The sequence below is a fragment of the Mercurialis annua genome, linkage group LG2, assembly GCF_937616625.2.
Source record: "Mercurialis annua linkage group LG2, ddMerAnnu1.2, whole genome shotgun sequence".
Classification (NCBI taxonomy): Eukaryota; Viridiplantae; Streptophyta; class Magnoliopsida; order Malpighiales; family Euphorbiaceae; genus Mercurialis; species Mercurialis annua.
In genome coordinates this window covers 54230168-54254609 of record NC_065571.1, presented here as the reverse complement: position 1 = coordinate 54254609, position 24442 = coordinate 54230168, and the positions used below count along the sequence as shown (strand labels likewise).

Below are 24442 nucleotides of genomic sequence, written 5' to 3'. Positions count from 1 at the left end.
AAGTTACATCAGTCATTTGTACTAAGTAAGTTATATCTACCAAATTTTCATAATGTCTAAATTAAAGTTCAAGTGACATCAGCCATTTTCACTGAGCAAATTATATCTACCAAATTTTCACAATCCCTAAATTAAAGTTCAAGTGATATCATCCATTTTCACTGAACAAGTTATATCTACCAAATTTTCACAATGCTTAAATTTAAAAAAACCATAGAGACAGAAAACCTAATATTCATAGTTTAAACAACAAACACATTCATTTCAAAATCCCTAACTATCTTAACATAAGTTACAAATTGTAGAAACCGATTCTCACAAATCAAAAGTAGACGCGGAACATCTATTAATATGTAGATAAGTTTACTTGATGATAAATAAGAGAATAATAAACTCTTAAAAACAAATTAAAAAAAAAACATACCGGAGTTGAGATCAGTCTCCATAGTTTGACTAGTAGCAATTTGCGTGTAATAGTCATCTACTGATACCTTAGCCTCCCCGATCTTTCACATCTATTCAAACACAAATGTAAATACATAAATCGATTAATGATTTTCAACTGCATTTTATGTTGTATAAAGATTACACAAAATTCAAATGTAATTTATTCAGCTATAGACCATTGATTTGAGATCTAATACTCTTCCTGCACGGTAAGTTCTTCACCATCATCATCTGAATCCCTAAAATAGATAATATCTATCTATACTATATATAAAAGCACGGATGGTGGGGGGACAGGCAAATTTACCAAACAATCCTTTCTAATTTAATAGTAAATAGAGGTTTTATTGTCATTAGCTATCAATTAATTTTTTAAAATATATTATAATTAGAATCCTAATTAGTATAAAAGTATATTATATAACTTTGATCCACTCAATAATTAAATCTAATTTAGTTTGAATAAATACTCATAAAATCCTAAAAAAACTACTTCACGTATATGACACACAGTGTTAAGTTTGGAATGACTTATTTTGATGGCTAATTTTTGTTTATACATCATCGTCAACATTAATTCATTTGAAAATTGGATTATATGTAATTACCTATTTAGTTCTTGATCATACGTTAATTTTAATCATGTAATTGTAGTGTATTTGTAATTGCTTAGTAAACTTATGAACATATAGAGATATAAATAATTTAATGTCGAAAGGATAAGTATTTTAATAAGTAAAAATAAAGTTTAACCTATGATTTTAAGTCTAATAAAAAAGATAAGAGTGGCTGTCAAGAATTCAATGTTGAATTCGGAGACCATGGAGCTAAATTTTTCTATAATTCAAATTGAACTTTATTTTAATAAAAACTCAAACGCATAATATATCTTTTAATCTAATAGTGACTATAACTTTTAATATATCTTTTAATCTAATTAAAACTTTAATTTTAATAATACTTAACTTTTAATATAATTTCTATCATATTACAATACTTTTCTATTTGATTTTTCTAATTTATGGAAACCCCTCTTTTTTTTTTCAATTATAAATACAACACGTTATTATTTATGATGAATTTTTAATGCAATAAAAACTCTAAGTAATCTAATATCAATTATACATAAAATATTTTAGTATAATTATAATAAATTATGTAAATATTATTGACATTAATTAATTTTAAAAATTAATAAATTGAAGTATTATATTATTTATAATAAAAAAATTAACTAATTTTAATATTGATTTGATTATAAATAGAATACATTGCCATAGTTACTATTAATTTAATAAATATATAAGTTGACGAGTCGTATTACGAGCTACGTGCGTATCACGTAATGCAAAACTAGTTTACATAAAATTGTTTTAGAAGATTATAATCAAAATTCAAATGTTTTAAAACTACCGGTAGTTTGCGAATGAAGAGTCCTCATCTTCATCTTCTAATTTGTGTGATGTTTTTAGAGGATTAGAGATTTTAGGATTTTCAGAATGAGGAGATTGAATTTTCAAAATGAGGAGAATGAATATGGAGGGAAATTTATACAGAGTGTGTGTCCACGTCATCAAAATATTTAGTTCGGCCCAGTTTAATTATGGCGGGAAAATTAGAAAGTGGCAGTAAAATCACACCATCTTTGCTCTACAGTAACAGTGTTAACCGTCTGATTCGCCGACGACCACCAACCATGGCGGTCAATTCATCAGAAATAACCGATCTCTTCTCCAAGCTCGCATTTCACCTCCAAACCCTAACCCTATCGCATACTCCGTCGCCAGAAGATTCAAATTCGAACAGTGACAGTGTTAATCTCTCGATTTCGAAGCTAAATCGATCTTTCAATCTCACTGGTGACGATAATCGAGCCACGGTTTTAGATACGGCTCTCTCTCTCATGTGCTTCAAAGCGCCACAGGTATAAACTCGCTTCAAATTGTTTTTTTTATTTGACTTAATTTTGATTTTGATTCTGATTTTTTTATTTTTTTAGGTTTTTGATTGTATGATTGAGCATCTAGTGAAGACAATTGTTAGCGTGTTGTGTTCTTCGATAAGGTGTAACGTCTTGCGGTTAGAGAACGAAGAGATTCTGCAGATTGGTAGTTTAATTTCAATGCCGAATTGTGTAGAATTTATTGAAATTGTCAATGACGTGGTTTCCAAATTAGAAGAACAAGGTAAACTTCTTAGTTTTATTTTATTTTGGAATCTATATTTTAAGCTTTATTAATGTAGGAATAGAGTAAAATTTTGTATGTCATATTATAATGTAGTGATAATTTAATACTTTTGTAGGGATGCCTTCTCATTTGCTTGCAAGTGCTGTTGCTAGAGTTGCGGTTTCAGCTTCGTGTTGTAGATATTTGGTTCCATCGATCCATTTAATGGATAGTGACTCAATTCATAGAAAATGCTCAGCTATTTCGAAACTTCTCGTATACTTGCCTAAAGAATCTTCTCTTGAAAACCATGAAATACCATTGAGGTTTGTCGAGTTTTAGTTTATTGCTATCTTTTTTCCTTTCAGTGACACCATCTATACGAAAGTTTATGTTTAGTTGTTTTTGAACTTCCTGCAGGTTGCTATCGTGGTATCTTGACCCACTCCCCTTAAAGCATGATATTTCATATATATTGCAAAACACCATAGAAAGACCTTTTCTTTCTTTGAGCAAGGAGTTTTATGACAGGACGGAGTGGCAATCCATCCTTATATGCTTGGTGCTTTCTCCAACTATGTTTATTCATGCGAAAGCTATGTTGCACAGTTGGTTTATGTTGACGTGAGTTCCTATTTCTTTATTTTTGGTCGACGTGTTCTTCAGTTTTAGGACAACATTTATAATTTGCTAAACAAATGTTCAAGTAATGTAAGTCAGACTATCTCTTAGTTAACAGGACAATCTAACTTAAGTGTGACTAACTTTCTTCTTTCTTGGTGATTTTAAAAAAATTATCTGTTCTCCTTATCTTTGCTGCCATGTCAGCTTGCTGACTAGATTGTAAGGAATTACTCAAACTAGTTTTTCTGAACCACTTCCTTTTACATAATTGTTATTTATATAACTATGTTCACATTGTCATCCAAATTGTTGTTGTCCATAGGCAATCATAGAGTGTTTATGGGAAAATGCATTACACTACTTCACATTCTATTTGCTATTTTACAAGATAATAATTGTTTAACAACAACCATTTTTATTTGTTACTAATGCAACAGGGGTCTGGGTTCAGTACTAGTGCTCCTAACTGAATTAGTTTCCGTGATACTAGATGTAATATCTAGACCAACATGGTGGGGCATATCTATGGAGTTGGGACCGAGACTGCCATTTTCTAATGCATACTTCCCCTACAAAAATGATTTGCTAAGGACATTGGTTGGGCCGCTCTCATCTTTAAGTTTTCTACAGTTGGTGGATCGGACATGCAAGCCAGATTCCCTTCTCAGGAAACAGTTTGGTCTGACATGTGAGCCATCATCAGTGAAGACTACATCAATAGATCCCAAATCTGTCTGGTATTTCCTTTCTCAATCAATAAAGCCTATGGCGTTTACCATGTCTCGATCCCATTTCCATGACTTACTTGAACTATTGTACAACAGGGCGCTGGCAATCTGCTTTCCAGATTGGTTCTATTTTGCTTCGGTTTTACTCTTCTCCAACAATTTTTTTCAAAAGAATTTTCAATCGGAAAGGATAATAGGAGCACCTAAATTTACGCAAACAAATGATAAGGAACATATTCCTGCTGCCGCTGCAAGGTACATTGCTTGGATTCTGAGACCAAATAATCAATCTCAACAGGATCTTCTGTTTAATAATTTGATTAAAATGTCAGAATTTTGGACTCTCAGACAATTTGACTCAGTTAAGTCTGAAAGGGTTACAGCTGGCAACAAGAAGAAACGTAAGAATTCCAAGAATTGTGACTATGAAGAGGATGTCTTTATTGGAAATGAGTATAACTGCCAAGTCATTGGCCTCTGGCTTAAAGAATTCCAAAGTCTAATTAAGTATGGTAATAAATCAGTAAACAACACAAACTCTTTCGAGGCAAATTCATCTTTTATGGCTTGGCGGAACAATCTGCTTTTGAGGAGAGTTCCATTGGGCTTGTTGATCGGTTGGCCTAGTTATGCTAAAGAAGATGGCTTTGAGCTTTTGTTGCATCATGCTGCAACTGGCAGGATGCTTCATTCAGCATCTAAGAATGCTAGAATGGACCATATAGGAAAAGTAACTGGGAGGCTAGAAGATTTAGTAACAGGAATTTATGAATGTAGTAAAAAGGAAGCTGTTGCAGGGGCCTGTATTGTTTTTTGTTTAACTGATATTGCTGAGAGGTTGTCTTCAGTATATGAGAATGAAAAAAGTGGGCTGGTCATAATTTTTCAGGTGAAATTGTGGGCGAGCAGGTACTTGATAAAGTGCCTCAAGAGGCTAATTGAGCTTAATATTGATGAAGATGGAGATGTCACGTTGATGGATCTCCATGATAAACTGATGCGATGGAGGCATCAAGGGCAAGAAATGTCTAAAATTGACAAAAATGTTGATGATGCCATTATGGACTTAAGTCTCAAATTATTACCTGTAAGTGGGGTTTTGTGAAGGCCATATGTTTCGTTCTATGCAGGTTACTGGAGTGTTTTCCTCTCAGGTTCTGTCCGTCATACTAGCTTGCAGTTAATCTGTCCATTTGAAAGCTAATTCATCTGTTAGTCCATTGAGGACTTCGCCATTGTGGTTTTGTTGCCACTATATTTCATATGCTTCATAGCAACACAGACCAGTTCTGTCTCTGATCTCCCAGTGTTCTTTCTTCCTACTGGAGAATGGTAGTTCATCTATGGGGCTGCTTCCTCCTTTCTTAGCCCAAGTGTTAAAGTTGCTCCTAGGCTACCTGTAGGTCGATGCACTCCATATGTGTTCGTCCTTTCTCTATTCCACTAGCCTTGGAGCAGCCTTTTCACCCTGTAAGTCCATGTTTGGTCCTTTTCTGTTCTGATTTTAAATTTTGATTTGGTTATTGTCTGATTAAGGCTGTTGCTACTGCTTTGTCTTGTGGATTCAGAGGCTTTTGGGTTTGTTGCAGACTCATTTCCTTGCAGAACTGGCTTAGTTATTGACATTGATAATCAGACTCTCTTAACGATTATAATCAGATAACTAAGGTCAGCTTTCTTTCTCATGTGTTTTGAGTTAGTATCCATGAAACTTGGTTGTTCTTAGATTAAAGGCAGTGTGTTTCCTCTTCTTCTCCATACTTGCATATCACGCCTCTTGCTACTTTTATTCTTTTTTAAATGCAAATTTAGATAACCAAGCATCCTAGTTATCTAAATTTAGATGCATTTGTTGTTTCATTAAGCTGCAATGTTAAGATATTTTAGGCAAAAAATGACTTGATGAAGGAAACATGTAGATTAAAGCTTTGGGAGCCAGAAGACTTTGCTGCAGGAAGCAACAGATATGATTAAGAAGAGTCTGCAGATATCTGTCTTATCTGCAGTTTAATCGAGAGAACATTTACTCTGTTCTTAGAAAATGAGCAGAGTTAGCAGGGTAAAGAAATTTAGAACTCGACCAAGATCTAGACAATCCCATTGAGCACTTGATTTACAATTTTTTAGTTTTATGAGAGACTTGGTGGGCACGGGCATCATAATGACATACCAATATTTTTGAACTTGTTTCTTGGATCAGTCATCATTTGTATATATTTCAACACAGGCCAAAGTAAGAAATTGTTTTTTGTTCTTCCATTGCTTTGAACTAATAGCTTGTTTTTCACATACAATATTCACAAAGCATTATTTGTTTTCCAATTTATAAAAATGCTCTTAACAAGTTAACAAGAGCATGTTTATGTACATAGTTTTATACACAGTTACTGATATTTGACTTTGCCAAACTATGTGGTTATTTTTCAGTAGAGAACAATAATCTTTGAGAATATGATTTTAAAATTCTAATAAACGGTAATTTTTTTTTTGTTTCTAAAAATGCTTTTGATAACTCAATTTTGATCTGTATTTTAGCTGCACTGAAGTTGGACTGAGAGTCTCTTTGTACTTCCTGGACATGGGTCCCCTCCAAAATTTTCGGGAGCCACAAGTACATCGCATGATGGTTTTCCAAGATAGTCCTGCAAGAGGATCACATCGAGAAAAGGCATTTAATGAAAGTGAAACTCAAAATGACTCTAAACTCGGAAGAGAAGATTATTGGATCAGAATATGGCAAAAATTTCATGATTGGTTGGTTGATACACATACCCTTGTGAAAGGATCCCATGACTTTAGTGCGTGGCACTTCCCTTGTTGATATGAACCGCATCTTCCTTGAGGACATCCATATAGCTGGCTAAGACAACCTTAGAAAATTTCTTCCCCGGAGGACACCACAGATGGGCTTTGGGTTTGACTGGTATGTTCTCCGTCCAGCTTTTCATTTCTGGCTAGTCATAATCTATATCAGCACAAACACTTCCTACAACTCTCTTTAGCTAAGAAATTCCATTAGGATCACCACCCATTTCTTCAAATACAACTAATGTATTTCCTGACGGCTTCAGCCATGAGCGTGGGATATGATACCTGGGATCAATCTCATTCTCAAGATTTTCCAATGTTGCTCTGATAAACTAAAGAAAAGCTGGTAATGATTTCCTTACTATTGTTGAGATGGCTGTCCACATTTAGAACTACATTTCTGATCTCCATATTATCCAGCATAATCACAATCCTTACAGTTACCTTTTGCTTTATATGCAGGCCAATGTCGTCCTACACTACGGCCATTTACGAATATCTGACCCTTTCTCATGGTGTACATATCTAAACCTAACGGATCGTTTCCTGGTGGCGCCTCAAAGTTAGTCTTTCACTATTGTTAGTTAAATTCCTAGTGCCAATTGTGCTCCGCTATAGAGTTTCAAATCTTCACCTTTCAGACCAATCTGCTTAGTTGCACCAAGTTAGCATTTTTTCAATAGATAAAATTGAGGATTAATTTTGGTAGAGAAAGAAAACTGGCAATGGCAAACATTGTAAGACCATTTCCATTTTGTCATATCTATTGTTCCTTGATTTCAGACCTTGCAATGTGACTGGTCCTATATTCTCTAACGACCCATATACAGTTTCTGTTATTAGAGTTAGCTGATGTGTTAGTAGAAGATGAATGTAGCAATTTTACCAATTATTTTATTGATATATAAAATTATGCATAGTTATTAAATTGGCTAAAATTGCTATCAATTTTTAAATTGGAGTAATTTTTTGAACTTCAAAACTTTGGTTAAATTTATAAAAGGTTTAAAAAGGTTTGAATTTTTTAAACAATCAGGCCAATAGCTATTGCCTTTGGAACAGATTAGCTTATTGGGCCGCTATCCGTCCGGTCCACCAATCTCGGCCTGCTTAATAAGTATACCGTCATAAGTTCGATCCAAGTCCGTGTGTGTATTAATCTTTTTATTTTTAGTTAAATATTTAAATAGACCTGAAAATCTAACCTGAATCCATATAAATCGTGTACAAAAGCCGAATTTGAGTAATAAATATTAGGCCTGAACTGTATTTGGGTTTGAATTTAAGAGTCAAATCCGATTGAACCCGACTCGAATCAATACAAACTCGGAACATGAACAAATAAGAAAAATGACTGAATAAACCAAATTAATTTATTGAGCAACATAGTACAAACAATTCTTGAACAATAAAATATATAATCATCATAACACAAACATATTAAGTTAAGGCCCTTGTTACAAATTTGTAACTTAAAATTAGACTTTAATTTCTGATGTTATTGGTCAATGTATATTATGAGTTGGAACTCTCATTCCCTTGTGCTGCTCACATCTTTTTCTTCCTTGAACTGGAGATTTCATGCACACTGACCCATTCTGTAATGCAACTCCACATGACAGTGTCCCAACCCTTGAAGAAGAAGAATTATTAGCCTTGATCCTCATCCCTTTATGTTCTTCACATCTTTTTCTTCCTGTGACTGCTTGCTTCTTGCAGAAATTTCCATCACCTAAATTTACTCTACATGTAGTACAGTTCAGATCCTGATCATAATCTGATTTACCTTCTGAAATGACGGATTTTGAGCGATTATTCGGTACGTAATTTCTCATTCCTTTGTGTTCTTCACATCTCTTTCTCCCCTTAACTGGTGGCCTTCTACAAGGCACAGCATCACTCATTATGAATTTACATTTTGGACCGAGCTCCTCATCGGTATTGCCACATTTTTCTGAAACTAATCTTGGCTGTGATCTGCTAAATTTGAAAATACCATAGAGAAAACTCTTGCTTTCCTTATCAACAGGAGGAACACTAGGTTTTGGTGGTGGAAATGACTTGTTTGATTCTATTTTGATCCCCACTCGAGTCGGATGTATAAATAGAAACCTTTTGGAAATACTTGAAAGTCTGCTACTAGTTGATGCAGTTTTGCTAAGTTTCTGAAGGATATCATTTGGACGACGTACACCATTGCTACCTTTGTTCCATGCATAGTCGAATGTTTCGAGCAGCTGTGCTTCTGTTTTCTCAGCATTCTTCTTATCTTTCATCTATTTCAGAAAACGAAATGAAAATAAAACAATTATTACATCCAAGAACTTACAAACACATAGACACCAAACTAACCTTTGCACAATGAGGTCACATAATAATTTCTGCACAAGCAGAACCTATTTGTGTCCTTATGACTGCTATGAAAATCTAATACTATCAAGCATTTGTGGTATAATCTTCTAGTTTCATGTTTGATCCTAGAAAAACATCATATTCCAATCGATCCCAAAAGGTTCAAAGATACTAACATGTTCAGCTAGAAATCTCATCTCGTAGCCTAATTTCAACAACTAATATGAACCGATTATTCACACGTAGCCTACATAGGATGGAAATGGAAAATACCAAAATAGAAAATAGCGAAACCATAGAATTCTAGAATTTCAAAAGCGTTTACGAAAACAGAAACAAAACTCTGAAATGTAAAACTCGAGAAGTTTATGTGCAACTTTGCATGTAATGTACCGACCAAACAAGAAAAAAGAGCAATACTCACAGGAGCCCATCTAAACACAATGGAGTGGCCTCTTAAAAATATCTCCTCAAACAAACCAACTCCGTTTCGATCAAAATCAGCTTTAGAGTCATTCAATTGAGCAGTTAAATATCGATTGCCCAAATGAGCGCCTGAACGCCCATATCGCTGGAGTCTACTCCTCACATTTTCGGCTTGACCAAGATAAACCACCGCTATGTCATCTGGGTGAAGCTTGCCAACTCCACGCACCGATTCAGATCGAGAAACTGCTATGCCAAGCTCATATAAACCAGGATCTGACCTTGTAGGAAGATTATGAACCCTGTATTTTGCAGCTCCCTCTTTACCTCGGGAATAATCTTCCCAATCACTAGGTCCAATAAGAACCTGAAAATCCAAGCATTATACACTCAATTACTCAGATATAAAAACCTCAAATGTTTGCTCAAGTAGAAACTAAACTGTGAACTATTACATGAAAAAACAGTTAAAATGTGCACTATAACATGAAAAAACAGTTAAATTTTATGAAGATAACCATGTATTTGATGACAAATTTAATGTTTGTTAAAAAAAATTAAAACTTTGATAGAACCCAGAAATTAACCTGCCATTTGGAGAAGTGGGTATCGTGTTTTGTATGCTTATGATCTTCTCTCTTCAATCTTGAGACAGTAAGAACATTAGAATTACCGGTCACTGCCATTTTTGATTGATGTTAGGACCTGAGTGTAGCATTTCGTGGATTTGACCGTTAATCAGGTGGTTTTTAAAAGTGTCTGAGGAATCTATATATGGAAATGATAGCTTAGAAAATTCTGTGCACGTTATCATTTCAATTTTGAAAAAGGTATAAAGAAGCCCATCATAACATTTTTGGAAAAGAAACACGCCTGATGTTTTCAAAGTGGCCCACATAAGCGCCTCTTTGTAACGGACCGTTTGTTTACGCAAAACAATATGCTGACGTGGACCACCTAGCTATCCAAAAAAAAATCTCAAATCTCAAATCCCTAAATCCCCAAATTTAATATTTTCTCAAATTCTCTTTTTATGATTACTCACCCATGGATTTTTCACCTTACGACGAGACTACTGCCGCTGAGAATTCTCCTACTTTAATTCAAGAACGGGATAAAATTTAGAAGATGAAGCAAACTGAAGCAGAATTAAAAAAATTGAATGAAGAAAAATTAGGGTTTCTGAATTTTGAGAATATTTGTAATTTGGAAAACAAAAAAGAATGGGTAGGTAGATGTTCCATGTCAGCATTAGTATTTTTTTTCCTACATAGCCATAAATAGACGGTGATTTCAATTGATTTAACTCTGTTACAATGAGAGGTTTATACGGGACACTTTAAAAACGTTAGATAAATTTCTTTCTAAAAATATTATCAGGGGTTAATTACATTTCGAATTATATATTAGGGTATTATTTAGAATTTTTCCCTTCAGATCAAGTATTTTTCCGGCTAATAATCCGCCACGGCCCTGACTTTTAATTAAGGTATCTTACAACAAATCCTCTAATGTTTAAAAACGATCAATAAACCCCCTAATCTTTATGCGGCGCTCGCTAAACCCCCTGAAGACGAAAATATTTATGGTGCCTTTTTTTTGTCAGCTGACATTCTAAAAAAAAATCTGACAGCGCCACATCAGCTGACATGTCATCAAAAAATCTTAAAAAATTAAATCACCCAAAATACCCCTAAATTTAATTAAAAAAATAATTCAACCCAACTCAATATAACCCAAACCATTCGGTCAACTCATCCATCACCGATCCAACCACCGTCACCCGACCAACACTGCCACATGACCACTGCCGAAAAATTTTCCAGTCATCTTCAAGCACAGATCCGCGCCAGATCTGTTTCTCAAGAACAGATCCGGTTCTTGAAGATGACCGGAAATTTTTTCGGTCATCTCGGAGAAGATGACCGGAAAATTTTCCGGCGGTGGTTGTTGGGTTTAATCAAGTGGTTTAGATTAGACTGGGTTGGTTTGATTTTTTTATTTTTTTCTATATTAAAATTAGAGGTATTTTGGGTGTTTGAAATTTTAAGGTGTTTTGCTAACGTGGCGCCGTCAGCTTTTTTTATTTTTTTTAAAGAATGATAGTTGATTGAAAAAGACGGCGCTAAGGGTATTTTGGTCATATTTGAGGTTTAGGGGTGTAATTATTTTGATACAGAAATTGGACTTTTTGGAGTTCATTACTTGGGCCATTTAATTGAAACTGGGCTTTTATGGCTTCTCTGAACAAGCCCACTTTCAATGTTAAATTTAACAAAGAGAAAATTACACAAAATCCCTCAAAATTTCAAATCTTTATGTTAGTGACCCAACTTTTTACTTTTTGCAGAAATCACTCATTTTTTAAAATTTGTTTTCACAGCATACCTCATTTTGACTTTATTACATTTATAACCTCACCTAAAGATAGAGTTTAAAACAAGAGGTTAGAGTGTTTGGTTGGTGGTCGATTCGTTATGGCCGGACAACCGGAGCAACGGCGCAATAAAGATGGTCGGAAAACAACAGTGGTCGGTACGTCTCTGAGCTTCTGGTTGGTTTATTCGTTACCTACTCGAAGCATTATGCTAAAAAATGGAAGAGAAGTGTGAGAAAGTTGCATAGATAGCTTACTAACGGAAATGGTTTGTTCATATTACAATCGCTTCGATCTAAATAAACCAGAGCTCGGCGGCCGTTAGATCCAGCAAACGTTATCTGGTCAATTACCAGCTTGCCGAACGGTATATCTAATCTTCTCTTTTTAATGTTTCATCTACTTAATGACTCTGTAAATCTTATGATTGCGACTGTTTTTGATGTTTTGTGGATCTTCAAATCTGAGATGGTTTTGTTTGGCGATAATAGAAATAGTTTCTGTTTATCTTGAATTGTTTCTTTATAATGTTTATTTTTGCTTGATTGTAATGAATCATGTGCAAGTGTATAGGTAACTAAATTATGAGGGAATTTTTTTCATAATTCTTACAATCATCTATAATTAGTTGATAGCAGAGATCTATATTTTCTTTAAATTTAATATCTTTGTGGGTATATGTAGGAAAAATGACCCCATCATTGATTGTTGGGTTGCTAGATAAATTTAATATATTTGTGGGTATATGCAAGGTAAATTTGATATCTTTATGGCGAGTCCCTTCCACAGCAGCTTTTGGATATTGTGATTATTATGTTATGAATGAGAAGAATCATTAAGTGGCTATTTGATTTTTTAGTTTTGTAAATTTATTTTCTTTCTTGGTTATATAGAACTAAAGGAAAGAATGTTGACGTTTTTGTTGTTTTTTATGCAAGGTGGATTTGAAGAACTTGTATAGTATTTATGCAAGGTAGTTATGTACTATTTTAATCTTCAAGTTTGAATTCCATATCATGGTGATACTGTTGTGTATATTGATTGTGCATTTTATTTGTTATAAAAGATTAACGAAGGATCAGAATTTGATTGGCTGTCTTTTTGAATTTAGAAGCTCTATTGAAGTAAATTTGGAATGACGATTCGGTATTTAATTAGTTTTGTAATGTTATAACAATCATTGGTACTATAGTGTGTAAATGTGATTCTCATTATTTTATAGTAACTACAAATTGATTAATTGTCAAGTTACTATTTTAAATATATTTATTAGTTTATTGTGTGATTATGTAACCATAAATCGACTCGTTGTTAACTTTAGTTTATTAGTTTTATATTTAGATTGGTGATCTAAATTTAATATTTTAGTTTTATTGAATGTTTAGAAAAAAAATTATATTTAGATTGGTGAATGTTTAGAATTTTTTTATTATATAACTCTTTTATGAAATATTTGATAATTTATAAAACCGAAAATCAACCTGATGTGAACCTGATGTGAACCTGATGTGAACCTATTCAAGTGAACTACTTTAATTCAATTTTAATCAAATTTATCTTACTGCTCTTTACAATCTTAAATGATATTTTATATGGAGAAAATTTTGAGATTTAGTATAATACAGTAATTGAACATCTCTTTTAAGTGAAACGCATTTGACAGACTATAAAAATAAAAATCAACCTGATGTGAACCTAATGTGAACCTATATTAACTGAACTACTTTAGCTCAATTTTTAATCAAATTTAACTTGCTGCTCTTTACAATATTAAATGACATTTTATATAGAGAGAATTTTAAAATTTGGTTTAAATACTAATTGAATATTTTTTTTAAGTGAAATGTATTTGACAGACTATAAAATCAAAAATCAACCTAATGTGAACCTAATGTGAACCTGATGTGAACCTATATCAACTGAACTACTTTAATTCAATTTTAAATCAAATTTGTATTACTGTTCTTTACAATCTTAAATGATATACAAATTGAATATCTCTTTTAAGTGAAATGCATATGATAGTCCATAAAACCGAAAATGAACCTTATGTGAACCTGATGTGAACCTGTATCAACCGAACTATCTTAATTCAATTTTTTACAAAATTTGTTTTACTGCTCTTTACAATCGTATCTGATATTTTATATAGAGAAAATTTTGAGATATAGTCTATTATAAGAACTGGATAACTGTTTTTAAGTAAAATGTAATCGATAGTCTATAAAACTGAAAAGCAACTTGATGTGAACCGTATGCGAAATTTTGGGTGATAGATTATATATACATATTTGAGCAAACACGAATTCTATGAGAGAACAGAGACCAATAAATTATCTCACTCAAGATCCCTTTTTCTTCCTTCTGTTGGTTTTTTTTTCTCAATTATTTTCGATTTACCTTCCCTGAAAACAAAAGTTTAGAACTCAATTTAATAAATCAGACGGAAATAGATCATTATCCTTCTGCAAGTAAAGATTCACCAAATACTTGAAAATTAAAATTGAATAAAATTCTTAGCAATACGGCAACAAATTTAGAAACAAAACAATTTTCACAACATTAATGTGGATGAAACACTAATAAAATCGAAAATCAACCTAATGTGAACCTCATATGAACCTATATCAACTGAACTATTTTAATTCATTTTTTTTAAAAAAATTATCTTACTACTCTTTACAATTTTATCTGATTTTTTATATATAGAGAATTTTAAGATAAAATCTATTATAACAATTGAATAATTGTTTTTAAGTGAAATGTAATTGACAGTCTATAAAATCAAAAATATAAGAAAAACCTTACAAATAATTAAAACTTAGAAATGACATTAAATTAAAGAAATTTTCATTTAGTGGATGATTACCTAAATAAAACACCAATTCAAATTACCAAATAATTTATGATACACATGATATAAATAAAACAAAACAAATTAAAAAAATAATTAAGATGTTTGACTTCAGATATTAAAATTCAATTAACAATTAAAATAGGAACCAACAATTTCCACTACAACCATGACATCAGGTTGTGGCAATCCTTCAAATTTAACCACCTCTTCACTCTTTCACTCTGCCGTTTCAATCCCTTCCTTTTCCGTTTTGAGCCTTTTCTTCACTGTAACTATCTCTTTCTCCACCATTCCAAGTTATTACTCTATCATTTCAAATCTTTCTCTCAGTAATTCCTCCGCTTCTTTCTCAGCATTCTTCAACTTCTATTGCGAAAATTGCTCCTTTCTTCTTTACCTCAATTGCTCCGGCCTCCGCGCCTCCGCTACTCATCTTTAATTGCTTAAGTTTTCTCAATATCCTACTGATTGATGCTCAGATTTGGTGAAATTGTGTTACCGGAGACCATGAAACCGATGTGAGGGTCGAAGAACGTTTGCGCGATCCATAAATAACCGGCGAAGTCAGGTAGTAGTCGATGATGGATATAGATCTAGTTATAATAGGTAGAATAATTGTAGATCCAAGAATAAGGAGATGACAGGTGATCAGCCATACCTCCACCGGACCGCCATCGAACTGCCATCTGACCGCCATCCCTCCGCCCAACCGTCGTCGTAGCTCCGCCAGAATGCTACATCGATAAACTGAAATTGTGTGAACCATTGTGTGATGTTAAAATTGTTACAGATGTTGATTTGGTTGAAGGTTATAAGTGTCTTATTTTATTTTGATTTTGGTTCATTTTGGATTATTGAGGGATTTGTGAAATTTTTTTGATTTAGTTGAGAGATTACTGCAAAAATAAAAAATCTGAGGTAAAAACAATAGACATGACCATTTTTAGGGGATTTGTGTAGATTACCCTTTAACAAATTCAACGTTTAACTTTAAAATAATACAAATTTATAAGTGATTTCTATTTATATATTTTTCATTTGATTCTTATTTTATAATATGAAATTTTAATTCCACCTCATATTCGAACCGTTACCATGTGAAATCACATCATAATTCTTGAATTTAATTAAATTTAGGTGTTAGTTCACCTTACTTTTTGAAATAGGGTTGGTTTGTTATCCATTGAAAAGGTCAGTCAAATGAGCTTTTTATGCTAATGGGAGTACAAACAAAGTTTTTTGCACTGTAAGTGATGACTTTAATAAGCTCTTAGATAACCTAACAAAGAATTTTTTTTGAATATGGCCAAAAAGAAAAGTTTTATATGAATTATAACAGCTCAAATCCATGAAAGTTCAGCTAAATATTTTATTGGCTAAGTTGGTCAATAATTTCAACCTAAATTCCTGACAAATCAATCCATAATTAGTCAATTCAATTTAAAATAGTTGAAAAATAGCCTTTAAATTATTGATATATATTTATCCGCACACAAACGATAGTCTGTTTTTATTTTGAATATTCTAAATTATAGATTTATTTTTATTTTTAGAATTTGGTTAATTAGATAATTTTTTTATGGTACCTTTAATTGTGCTACATATATCTCTTTCTAATTGTAAATTTCTTTTAAGGGCAATGTCATAAAAATTCACTAACTTCACACGTTTTCTCAATTTAATCACGATTTTCAAAACTTCTCATAACAATACACCAATTTTCATTTTTTTTTCAAATTCATACACGGTGCTGACGTGACACTCATTCATTGGTGCGATTTGCTGAGGTGTAAGTCATTTTTAACCAATGAATGAATGACATGTCATCACCGTGTATGAATTTGAAAAAAAAAATAAAAGTTGGTGTATTTTTATGAGAAATTCTAATGAATGTAATTAAATTGAAAAAACGTGTAAGGTTGGTAAAATTTTATGACATTAACCTTTTTTTTTATGCATATTGTTTAAGATATTGTTTAAGATAATGTATTAAATATAGTATAATTTTATTTTAATATCCTCTATTCATATTAAATATTTCACATTTCACTAAAATATTTTTTTAAATAATTTAATGATAGAGAAGGGTAAAAATGAAAAATGTAATTAAATAATAAAATATAAATAAAAATTGTCAATTAAATTATGACATTGAAAAGATGAAATTGTATCAATTATAATGGAACGGAGAGAGTATTAATTTTAATCAATTAAATCATATTAATAATAATTATAATGAATTATTTCTAATTATTTTAGTATTAAATATATATATATATATATATATATATATATATATATATATATATATATATATCGTACTAATTGATGATCTAACAATACTTCAAACAGTTAGTTTAATTAAACTATTTTTTTTATAAAATATATAAATCAAATAAATATATTTTAGATGTAGTATTTGGCCACTAAACATTATTTCACCGAAGACTAAACTCTATTAGCCAGATGTTTCAGCTTCATCCCATGATAGAATCTTGATACAACAACTGTAGTTAAAAGGAAGGGTGATGCTATCCGGATAGAATCTATCCGGATAGAATGCCCTTTTTTATTTATTTAATTATTTAATTAAATATATATTACTAGTTTAACCTTTTGTATCTATTTTTATCACCGTTAATTCTAATCACTTTAATATTTACTTTTAATAATTTAAATATCATTACAACTAATCTTTCTTCTAACTACTTTTTAAATTAAGTTTTAGTTATATTTAAATAATTTTATGTCAGTAATCAAATATTTTTTATTTTTTATAGTAATTATATGTTTTCCATAGTAATTTATGTTTCAAAATTTATCATTCTTAAAATATTTACTCCAGAACCAGTTGAAGAAATCCTAGAAAAAAATTCTAACAAAAATAATCTTTAAGATGGAAAATCCACGGGATATCAACGTATGCCTTTAAGGTTTGCAGAGTTTGTTGAAATCATGTTCTATCACTTGCAACAAAATCAATTTCTATTTATTTACTAATAAAATATGCTCTTGCAAATTACATCTGCATGCCCTTTTTTTATTTTTTTTACATATGACAAGTTAAAACATTTCAATATTATATATAATCAATCTTAATTTTTTTTCATATTTTTGTTATAATTTTAAAATTGGTTAAATTTTATCATTTTATATAAAAATTAAATAAAATTATAAACTATTTAGCATATTTTTAAATTTCATAAATTATTACAATTTAACAAAAAAAATTATAATCCATACCACCAAATGAAAATTGTATCAATCAATGTTGATATAATATTGTACTTAATATAAGGGGTTGTCACGATCCAATTTCATGAATCGTGACCGGCGCTAGGGTATGGGTATGCTTGTACCAAAACCCATAACAAGCCTCGCGGAAAACAAACAAACATATAAACCTGGAAAAACACTGCTCGGGGGCAACCGAGACTCCAACCTAAGTCTAGCAATTTATATCATAGTTCTAATATAAATAACTTAAATATCTGAAATGCTTCACAACAAGCCTTATATATAATAAAAATATAATTCAGAATAAACATGCCAATAATAAACAATCGAACAGATCGACAATCTCAAAGTGCAATAACCAAAATAATATATAAACCAAGTTTAAAACCCTTAAATCAAAACATTTTATACTAATATAATATGATTATGGAAAACAGTATTGAAATGATCTCAGCGTAAGTATGACATAGCATACTGATAAACCGAGAGTGGATGCATACTGATAAACCTAGAGTGGACGAGAACAGATCCTTGTCACATACCAGCGTAAGCAAGACTTTAGTCTGCCGATCCCAAAGTACTTACCGGTGCACACAATCTCGATACAAGCCTATCGAGTAGCTCGTTTCAGTCCAGATCCATAATCGCTTAAAACAATTCAAAAATATTTATAATACTAAAATATGATGCGGTACGTAATAAAGCGGTAAATAGCACTACAAACTCGCTGCTTGCTTATCCACGTGAAACTTGGCAAACAGCTAACCCTGCGTAGACTCCGAAGCACGAGCAGTCGACAGGTCTAAAATAATAAATAAGTTAATATCCGAACAACCCTTAGCTCTAAGATACTAGACACCATATAGGACTAACACAATTAAAATAATACAAATTACTGATTATTATTATCTCGTCCAACTAATCTAAAAAAATAAAAATTCAATGATAGAAATAATGGCACATCATTAAATTGACGAATAGAAAAGGAGCAAATTACTATGAATCCCCTCCATGCATTGGCTGTGCCATGTCATATTTATAACAAGTCAATGAGTATTTGCGATAGAGATTTTTTTTAATCTTTAAAAATTCCACATAACTAGCGCACAATTGATTCGTTGCATGACTGACATGACGTAAAATTTGTATTGTATAGTTTTCCTTGAAAATCAAACAATATGACCTTTCACTTTTTTTTCGTCAACACTTGAGAGTCAATTAATTTGCAAACCTAAGGGACTAAATCGTTGACAGAAATAAAAATGGGAGACCATTTTAAAAAAATGACGAGGTTGACTAACTCCAAAATAGATGGAAGGACTAACTCGTTGATGGAAACAAAAGTGAGGAACATATTATTTGATTTTCAAACAGAAGGGACAAAGTATAAAGTATGACATACATGGAGAGGCCTCATAGTAATTTACACTAAACAATTGACTTTCCGGTCCAACTAGTCTAACAATTTGAATTTGGTCCAATAGACTGGACCGGCGATAATTTAACCTAACAACACAAATTGAACCGTGGTTGAAACAATGATTCAACCGGTTGGAATGGCAGTGGAACCATGACCGAATCCAACATTTAATTAAGTAAAACTATCAGTCAGACTGGTAAACGGGAAGTCAGTGGGAACACCGGTTTGATTTTTAAAGCACCATATTATATTAATTGTTTTTTTACTACTCCTTCCGCCTTGAATTGGTGAGTTGCCTTATTAATTTTAATTTTCCAAATTTAAATTCACCTTCAATTTTGGATAAACAATTTAAAATTAAAAATCTTATTTATCCTAAACAAATAAGTATAGTTAAAAATGGCTTAATTACTTCATATTTCAATATAAAAAAAATGTATGTTCAACACTATATTAGTCAAACCGAATTAAATCAAAACAGAATCGATATCAAATTTTGGTTAATCCATTAACATAATTAATTAAACAAAATTAAGCGAGTTTTTTTTATACATTAATCGAAATATTTTATTCCTTTTAAATTTGTATATTGTAAGTATATCCCACCCTATATATGTTAATTTTTTTTATATAATTGGAAAAGGGGACGCGCTTGTGTGAGTAATTGAACCCCACGTCCTTAGCAGTTTGTTGCCCAGCACTTATACCATTTGAGTTACAGCTCGTTCATAATTATTATAATTAGTTATTTGTTATAAATATTAACCGTAAAATTTATTTTCCTATTATAAGAAAATCTGATTGTATCTACTATATATACTGCTAATTACTAAAATATATGTTAAAACATGTAGATTTATTGATCTTAACTATAATTAATCAACTAATTTGATGTTTAATTTGTAAAAAAAAATATTTTTAGAATTGGACGGAACCGGCCCATTTCTAGACGGCCTAAAACCGTCCAAAACTTGTTTTTTTTTCTTCGCTAAAAAAACTTGTTATTTTTATGTTTAATTTATTATAACATGTTCAATTTTTTAAAATTAAATTACTTAATATTAAATTAATAATTTGAAAGATAATTCATAAAATATAATACAGTCAATTTTTATAATATTTATCATTAGACTTTAATGTAAATACAGCATTTTCATTGACAAAAATATTTACAATTTAATAAATTAAGATTTACACCCAATGGTATTATTTTATACAAGCTTTTAATTTGAAATTGGTTTAACAGTGGGCTCTATGAGATAAACCGATTGTCAAACCAGCAAAGCAAACTTTAGTTGCCAATCTGATTATGATTTGCACCAGTGACGTTATTAATAGTGAAGAAAATCAAATATTTAATCATCAATTCAAAAAATTATTAGCAATGAAAATTATTATGTGGTAAATAAATTAATTATGATTGATCTCTAACTAATTTTTAACTTATCATATATTTTATTTTGATTATACCAACTAATTTGAAATGATTATGCTTATCTTGTTCTATTTTATTTAAATATAAATTTTTATTTATTTACTGAAGGTTATATTTGTCTTTTAATTTTTACTTTTAGATAAAACTACTTAAAGAACCTTCAAATATTTTTAAAAAGGACCAAAATGGGTCTCTCTATCCGGATAGATTCTATCCGGATAGCTAGCATTTTATTATTTATTTTGTTGCTGATAAGAAAAAACAATTTAATGTGTCATCTGTGGCTGCTTTCTTATTGTTTTTCTTTTTTCAAAATGAAAATAAAATATATATAAAATTTGATGGTTTTTTCTTCATATTGTTGGCTGTTTCTTGTCTTTTATTTAATTTGCAAATTGCAGTGTCTCATCAAAGTTAACTTTATTTAACAAATATAATAAAACAAAAATACTTTCATATTATACCCTTTTCCCTTTCCAAAAGAATGAAATTGAGGCCGTCACCTCTAGAAAAGATTGCTCCGATAATTTATCATTTTAAAAGATGCCAAAATACCAAAAACTTTTAGGCTGTGGGTTTAAATTCTCCACGAATGCTTTCCTATTTCACTTATATAAAAAGGAAAGAAATCCCAAATGCATCAATTATTCCAAACTAAAAAATATATTTGCTGATGCAATTAGGATAAGTTTCGTAATAATTGTTACAGAGTAATCTTGCAAAATTGTTATAAATAAGAATTATGGGACGATATATGCTATTTGTTTCTAGTAAAAAGTAAGTATTAAGGCTAACTGTAAATTAAATAAAGTTTAAAATATTATATAAATTTTAATTTTTAATAATTCTAGAGATAAACTTTTAATTATTTATGTATTAAATTGTCAAATAAACTTTTATTGTTAAAAAATCGATATAAGCATTAAAATATTAAAAATTAAGGTTTTTGTTTTGTATAAAAAGACATATTTAAATAATTTTAGGCCCACCACATTCAGATCGTTAATTTTTCTTTTGATAAGGACCAATGTTATTCTAATAGTCAAAGACTATAAGCTTGTTATCAAGGGGGTTAGTTCAAATGTTAAGCGGATTGATGTCGTTTAAGTAAGGTCTCGGATTCGAGTCTTGTGAATGCAGAAAATCCCCGCTGACATACTACCCACCACGACAGGTGCGCGACGCGGGTCGGATCCGGATTAGACAGGGTGAAGCCTTGGAAACCGGATGGACAACCAAAAAAAGACTATAACTGGTTTGCAACTATACATATAATTGTTTTAAAATTTGGACCGGCCGGTTCAACATGGTTGATCGAGAATTGATGGCCACTCCAATTGGATTTTATTTAAGAGCTGAAAAAGTGGTTTGTCGGGAATCAACCAAAAATTGTCTGAATCGTCGAACCGGTTGAACCATAAAAACCAACAGATTTAAAAAAAAATTGATTAAAATTTAATATTTTTCAAAAAATTAAAAATTTATACATATAAATTATAATTTTAAAATTTGTAGATTAAAAAGATTTGGTGAATTATTGATTTGATAAAAAAAGAAGACCAATGACAGACTTTGAAATGATATGTATATTTATTACAGGGTTAATCACTCAAAATCCCCTCATCTTTTACCTCTTTTGCGATTATATTATAACGTAGATTTTTTTTCATTTTTACTCTAATTTAAATTTTTATGTTTCAATTGTAACTCAAAACATTAAATTGATCTCTTTTCACTGAGAAAAAAATTTAAAATAATCTTTCATTTTTTCTATTATTAATAATATTAGGGTTTAATTGAATAAAGGATTATTTTAATTTTTTTTAGTGAAAAGATCAATTTAATGTTCTGGAGTGCAATTTAAACATAAAAAGATAAATTAGGATAAAATTAAAAAAAATTACGTCAGAATATAATTATAAGAGAGGATAAAGATGATGGGGGTTTTGATGGATTAGGCCTTTATTACATGATTTTTTACTACAATGTGTTTGCAGCTGTTTGTTCTACCAAGTTTCATCAGTCTGTCCAAGGAAGAAAATACAGAGAAAATTTAATCTAATCAATGTCTGTCTGTTTGTCTCCCACATTGTTTAGAAAGTCAAACATTTTATTATAGATAATTTTATTTACTAAAATTTTCAATCAATTTAGTCGAAGTATGAAATTATGAAGAATAAAATTCTAAATTTACTTTCTTTTCAAGTAATTATAAAAGAATATTCATAAAAAGTAAACAAAAACAACAATAGCTTAGTTTATAAACTTTTAAGTTAACTCTTTGTATAATCAATGTATATTTAATGATTAATATGTAAAATAATGATCATTATCTAATCAATGAATCACTACCAAAAAATGCTAACATCCATTTTCTTAATCTAATTATCAGTAGTAGTGTTTAATTATAAGATTATTTCCTAAAAATTATTAAAAACTTTATCTTTTGTCGTAGAAAATTATTAAAAACTCAGTTAAAAGGATGATGCTAATATTGCCAGCTCTTAAAAAATAGGAAAAAAAAGTCATTTATACTTTTATAAATTGTCTTCAGGATCAAGTAAGCTCTCAACGTCCGGAAAGATTCAAATATGTCCCTAATGTCTTAAAAAATGAACATCAGGCCTCCAATTTTGACGCATAAATAAAACGTTCGGGGCCTGATTGTCCAAATCGGGGGCGTGGTTGTTCACTTTTTAAGACGTTAGGGGCATTATTTGAACCTTTCTGGACATTGATGGCTTACTTGATCTTAAAGTCAAAATTTAGGGATATAAATGACTCTTTTTCCTAAAAAATATTCTTTGCTTCTTTAACACCTATTCCTTTAATTTATTGCTAAACATAGAAGGCTTAAAGTCTCAAAAACTACCGACCTTTCAAATTTTTTTCAATAGCACCCTCACCTTGTAATTTTTTCAATAGCACTCTATTTTGTATTGTTGGCTTTCAATAGCACTCTAAATTAAAAAAATTAGATGATTTGATTACTATAAGGATGAAAATTTTCAAAAAAACTAAATTTAAAGGTGAAATCATACTTTTATCTACTTGGACACTTTTAAACAAGTCTTTTAACTTAAAAAAAATTCAAATAAGTGCTCGATAAATGAGTTTAATTTGATGATTTATGGTGTTATTGAAAGTCAAAAATATAAAATAGGGTAAAATTGACTGTTTTACAAGGTCGGGGTGTTATTGAAAGCCAAAAATACGAAATAGGGTGCTATTGAAGAAATTACAAGGTGAGGGTGCAATTGAAAAAAATTTGAAAGGTCGGTAGTTTTTCAGACATTAAACCAACATAGAAACCAAAAGTTTCTGTTTATCTTACTAGCCATATAGAAATAAATTTTTAGAAATCTTAAGTTTTAATCAAATCCCAAATCCTTAAATAAAAATGAAAAAAAACAAAATATAGGGATCAAAATCAGGTACAGTTTCTTAAGTTTCTTATTGTCTGCTTGTCTGTTATCCTCTTCTGCATTGGCAGTTAGTTACTTTGTCTTGGGTAAATATTTAAATATTTATCAACAAATCCAAATGACATAAATTTCAATTAT

At 30.7% G+C, this 24442-nt stretch overlaps 2 protein-coding genes across 4 annotated transcripts; one reads left to right on the top strand and one right to left on the bottom strand.

Moving 5' to 3' along the window:
* The first annotated feature begins 1895 nt into the window (after positions 1-1895).
* LOC126666998 (uncharacterized) lies at positions 1896-7672 on the top strand. Of its 3 annotated transcripts, none has more exons than XM_050359938.2 (10): positions 1896-2371; positions 2447-2633; positions 2752-2941; positions 3036-3239; positions 3677-3976; positions 4064-5437; positions 5536-5635; positions 5887-6200; positions 6503-7121; positions 7238-7672. In XM_050359938.2, exons 1-6 carry the CDS (start codon positions 2051-2053, stop codon positions 5070-5072), a joined length of 2211 nt encoding a protein of 736 aa, XP_050215895.1. In that variant the 5' UTR covers positions 1896-2050; the 3' UTR covers positions 5073-5437; positions 5536-5635; positions 5887-6200; positions 6503-7121; positions 7238-7672. The 3 variants fall into 3 exon arrangements, with proteins under 3 accessions (XP_050215895.1, XP_055960466.1, XP_050215896.1); XM_056104491.1 differs by having other exon boundaries at positions 5876-6200; XM_050359939.2 differs by lacking the exon at positions 5887-6200.
* Positions 7673-8126: 454 nt separating this feature from the next.
* On the bottom strand, positions 8127-10769 carry LOC126666615 (protein EFFECTOR OF TRANSCRIPTION 2-like). The gene is made up of 3 exons (XM_050359439.2): positions 10141-10769; positions 9552-9920; positions 8127-9051 (listed from the first exon to the last, which is right to left on the bottom strand). The coding sequence occupies exons 1-3, from the start codon at positions 10237-10239 to the stop codon at positions 8281-8283; spliced, it is 1239 nt and encodes a 412-aa protein (XP_050215396.1). The 5' UTR covers positions 10240-10769; the 3' UTR covers positions 8127-8280.
* Between the last annotated feature and the right edge of the window lie 13673 nt (positions 10770-24442).